Source organism: Dipodomys ordii, unplaced genomic scaffold, assembly GCF_000151885.1.
Source record: "Dipodomys ordii isolate 6190 unplaced genomic scaffold, Dord_2.0 Scaffold250, whole genome shotgun sequence".
NCBI lineage: Eukaryota > Metazoa > Chordata > Mammalia > Rodentia > Heteromyidae > Dipodomys > Dipodomys ordii.
In genome coordinates, this window is record NW_012267466.1 from 216,152 (window position 1) to 221,016 (window position 4,865).

General features: G+C 46.7%; 1 protein-coding gene across 1 annotated transcript in view; it reads right to left on the reverse strand.

Annotated features, from left to right (window-relative positions):
• Positions 1-173: 173 nt before the first annotated feature.
• The window catches only part of LOC106000924, a 35,250-nt gene continuing 30,558 nt past the window's right edge, over positions 174-4,865 (reverse strand). Inside the window, exons 7-9 of the mRNA XM_013036143.1 lie at positions 997-1,150; positions 774-955; positions 174-627 (exon numbers count right to left, since the gene is read on the reverse strand). Of these exons, the coding sequence (XP_012891597.1) occupies positions 174-627; positions 774-955; positions 997-1,150 (790 nt within the window). The remainder of the gene's footprint in view (positions 628-773; positions 956-996; positions 1,151-4,865) is intronic.

Here is a 4,865-nt window from a genome sequence, read left to right on the forward strand (position 1 = left end):
CCTGAGTTCCAGCCCTAGGGTACACACACACACACACACACACACACACACACACACACACACACACACATGTACTACTACAACAGCATGAATCACTTCATCCCTAGTGAAAAACCCAAAAGCTCACATACACCCCTTTAATGTGCCCAACAGCAGTTCTCAGGGGTGACCCATCAGCAGCAGCATGTACTCTCGGTCAAGGAAATTCGCATCTTTGAAAATGAACCGATAAATTTGGAAATCACTCTCCTGTGCCTCATCAGGCCAAAAGGACAGATGGTCGGATAGCAGGATGACAGGATCTTGCTCATCTTCTCCAAGCCTGGGTTTTCCTGCGGTGTATAAAACGAGTAAAAAGTGACAAAGCTGTTCAAGCCAAATACACCCTCAAAGAAGGCTACCAGCGTGCGGATGCTGTGGGTGGCTTTGATCTCACGTTGCAACGGGGACACCTGGGCACGGCTGTGCAGGTGCCGGGTTGTGTGGCGATGCATGTAGAGGAATGTCACCATGTAGAGGCTTGCGGTAAATGTGAGGCCCACACAGAAGGCATCTCGCAGGATCAGGACATACAAGAGCATCGTGGAGGTGTGGTAACGGCGCAGCTGGCCGCTTTCACAGAGTGCCCTAGGGAAAGAAGCTGCAGGGCCAGAATAATTGCCTGGCCGGGGCCTCAATTCAGGACAGGGAGGTAGAGGAGCAAGTTGAAGATCCAGAAGGAGAGGCAAGTGGGTAAGATGAAGGAAGGAGCCTTGCATTGCAGCCAGGCCCACGTGAGGTGGCCGGGATGGAGGTTGGCCACCTGCAAGGCCGTGAGAAGCAACAGTGTACAGATGTTTAGGGCGCAGGCTACACTGTAGGCATAGAGCAGCGCCCAGCAGCCCAGGTCAAACAGAAAAAGAAAAGGGATCCGGGTCCCCCCACACCCAAGAGGGGCAGGAGGTCCTGGGTCAGCCTGAACACAGTGCTCAAGGCGTTGGTCTGCGCCAGTTGTGCCAGGATGAGGTCCAGAGGTTTCCTCGGGGCCGGCTGGTGCAGGCAGCTGTGCACTGACCACGAGAAGAGCAACGAATTCCCCAGGAAGCCAAGGAAAACCTCAAAGAGGAGGAAGAGCACCAAGATGGGGTCATGCAGAAGTGTGATCGTGATATGTTTCAGATGTGTTCATTGGATGACCATCCCTCCAGCTGCTGATAAAACAGGGAAAAACTACTTTATAGACTGGGAAGGTGGCTTAGTGTTAGAGTGCTTGCCTAGCATGCATGAAGCCCCAGGTTCCATTCCTCAGTACCACATATGCAGAAAAAGCCAGAAGTGGTGCTGTGGCTCAAGTGCTAGAGTACTGAAGAGCCCAGGGACAGTGCCCAGGCCTAGAGTTCAAGCCCTATGACTGACAATATATAAATATAGTCTTTTTTTGTGGGGTGCCCTTATTATAGCTTGAAGTCAGGGTACAGGGGGCTGTTCCTGGACTATTTTGCACAAGCCCAGAATTCTACCATATGAACCACAGCTCCATTTTCAGCTTTTCTTTTTTGTTAGTGGTGGGGCTTGAGCTCAGGGCCTGGGTGCTACCCCTGAGTTCTTTTGCTCAGGGATAACACTCTACTACTCTGAGCCACAGCGCCACTTCCAGTTTTCTGGTGGTTTATTGGAAACAAGAGTCTCATGGATGTGCCTGCCCATAGATGACTTTGAACCACAATCCTCACACCTCAGCTTCCTGAGAAGTTGGAATGACAGGTGTGAGCCACCGGCACCTGCCAGATACTGTGAAATTCTCATATTCGAGTCCATACAATGAATGGCAATGGGAAGAGGAGGAAGACCTCCAGGGTTCCACTGTGTTTCACTGAGTCACGCTAGGATGCCACTGAAACCTCAAGTATGGGCATAGAAATGACAGGAGGGTAAATACCCTACAAGAGAATATATTATATCCATGGCACTGGGAAGGTGGCTCAATGGTAGAGAGCTTGCCTTGCATGCCTGAGGCCCTGGGTTTGATTCCTCAGCACCACATAAGCAAAAAGAAAAAAGCCAGAATTGGTGCTGTGTCTCAAGTGGTAAAGCTCTAGCCTTGAGCTGAAGAGCTGAGGTACAGAGCCCAAGCCCAGAGTTCAGGCCCCACGACTGGACACAAAAAGAGAGAAAGAGAGACAGAGAGAGAGAGAAAGAGACAGAGAGAGAGAAAGAGAGAGAGGAAAAAAGCCTCCTATCACACAAAGATATGGTTTGAGCCACTGTTTGCCTTTCCCAATCCGGCTGTGCATTGAAGGGAAACAAACATAGTTCTCACAATGTGGTGTGGAGCTATAGACAGGCAGAAGAGAGAAGTAAAAATCACTCCTAAATATCCCACCATGCAGTCAGGTGCCAGTGGCTCATGCCTGTAATCTCAGCCAATCAAAAATCTGAGCTTCTGATTGGGGCGGGCAAGGTGGCTCAGTGTAGAGTGCATGCCTAGCACGCACGAAGTCCTGGTTCGATTCCTCAGTACCACATACACAGAAAAGGCTGGAAGTGGTGCTGTGGCTCAAGTGGTAGAGTGCTAGCTTTGAGAAAAAAAAGAAACGAAGAAGAAAGAAAGAAAGAAAGAAAGAAAGAAAGAAAGAAAGAAAGAAAGAAAGAAAGAAAGAAAGAAAGAAGTTCGTGGCCAGTGCCCAGGCCATGAGTTCAGTCCACAGGATTGGCAAAAATCATCATCATCATCATCATCATCATCATCATCATCATCCTCATCATCATCATCTGAGACTCTAAGATCAAAGGATTTCAGGATCAAAGTTCCAAGCCTGCTAGGGCAGGAAAGTCTGTGAGACTCTTATCTCCTATTAACTAACAATAAGCTGGATGTGGTGCTGTGGCTCAAGTGATAGAATTGTCAGTCTTGAATTTGAAAAAAAAAAGAATAAAGAAAGAAAGAAAGCCGAGGGACAGTGTACCCAGGCACTGAATACAAGCTCCAGGACTAGGGGGGAAAATGAGAAGGATGTAACAAACACAGAAACTGGAAGTGATAAAAAAAAAATCAAACACCATTAAATTCTACCAAATGCAAATAAGCAGTAATTACTGGACTGAGAATAAATGGGGGAGATTAATAGAATGACACTAGAGATTTAAAAAGGCATTGGGTTCCCATGGGTTATTATTACATTTGTTACTAATAACAAAGTCAAAGAAGTATCAAAATGATGACTTTTCACAAATAAAATGAAGATGACTGCAAGATGAGAGCAATACCTGAGGCTGAGAGAGATACAGTGTTGCAAAAAAGAGATGGAAAACACTCAAACTGCAAACAGGTGCAGAAGGAAACACCAAATACTGACAAACATCAAAGAAACTGAGCTTGGTAGCACTCACCTGTAATCCCAGACTCACCTGTAATCCCAGCAACTGGAGGCTGAGGTGAGAAGATCAGGAATCGGGAGGCCAGCACAGGCTGTGAGGCAAACTACTGTGTCAAAGAGTAAAAAAGAAGTGGGAGGGGGGGAGGCAGGATGGGAAGCATCATTATGTAAATATAAATATAAATGTATAATGTATGTAAATATATGTAAATATAAATATGTGTAAATATAAGTATATAATGGAAGATAAACTAAGAAACAAATTTTGGGAAGGACAGGCTGAGTGCAGGGATATCACAGGCGGGCCTTCCTACCTCACCATAAAGGATGGGGGTTGGGGGACACACACTTCTTCCTCCAGGAAGTCAGCCTCCTCAAAAGGGCTGAATGGACCAGCCAACATTGTATAGAGGGATTGTGAGTAGCTTGGATTGGTCTCCCCATGGAGGCTCACCCATCACATTGTCCTGGTGTAGTAGGAAGACCCCTACTCAGGTAGGCAAGCCCACCTAGTCGTCCAGAGTGACAGAGCCCACAGCAACAAAGTTGTTAATAAAGAAGCAACTTTATTGAGAAGGTTCCTACACTCACCAGCCAGGGCTGCAGCACAGGCTCGGGAGCTGATACTGCGACCCTGAGCAGCCCACGTACTTAGGTTTTCAAAGGCAAAATTCACAAGGTCGAGCCTGGTCATGCGCAGGTGACCAATGGGATCATAACTGTAACACACACAAAGGATTGTATGGTCATACCAGAGCACACACAGGTAGCCAATAGGTGGAGTCACCAGTATGAGCCAGATTACAACCCATCTGTTTAATCGGTTAGTCCTTAACTGAACAATGAAGGTGGGTTAAGTTGTAAAGGGGAGGGGGACCTAGAGGCATTCTTTCCATTCCAAGAACTGGGCTGGATGGAGCCAAGGTCGAGTTAACCTTGTTTAGAGGGTTTTTTTCCCCTAAAATCCCTAAAACAAAGGCAAAGCCGGGAAAGAAGCTGTACTAGCTGAAGTCTCCTCTCAGGGCCTATTTCACTCCCCCCCATTTGAGTCAAATCATTGACTCAATTTTTCCATTGGGATGGAATCATATTGAGTTCTCATTACCATTAATTTTATGGCCCCAAGCCTCTTTTGTATGAATGACATTAATGCATTAATTACACAAGGGCTAATTTATAGCATCAGGAAGGTAAGAATCAAGGTGGGCAGCAATAGTTGAAATCAGGGTTATCATCCATGGAGACCTACATTTAATGTCAGAAGGAAGAGAATTACACCATCCAGGGCAGTTATTAGGGTTGTCGCCCATCGGGACCATGAGAAGAGAGGCTGATACCATGACTCAGTCCTTCAGACTCTTCTGAGGCCAAACTTTCCCTAATACAAAGTCTACCTTGCTTCATGAGAAGTCTACTTCTGGGCGATTTCAGAGAACTACCTCTGCCAATGAGTCTACCTGGCGGTTCTCACTGAACCAGCATCTAGATTGCAGTAGGCATATAGATAAG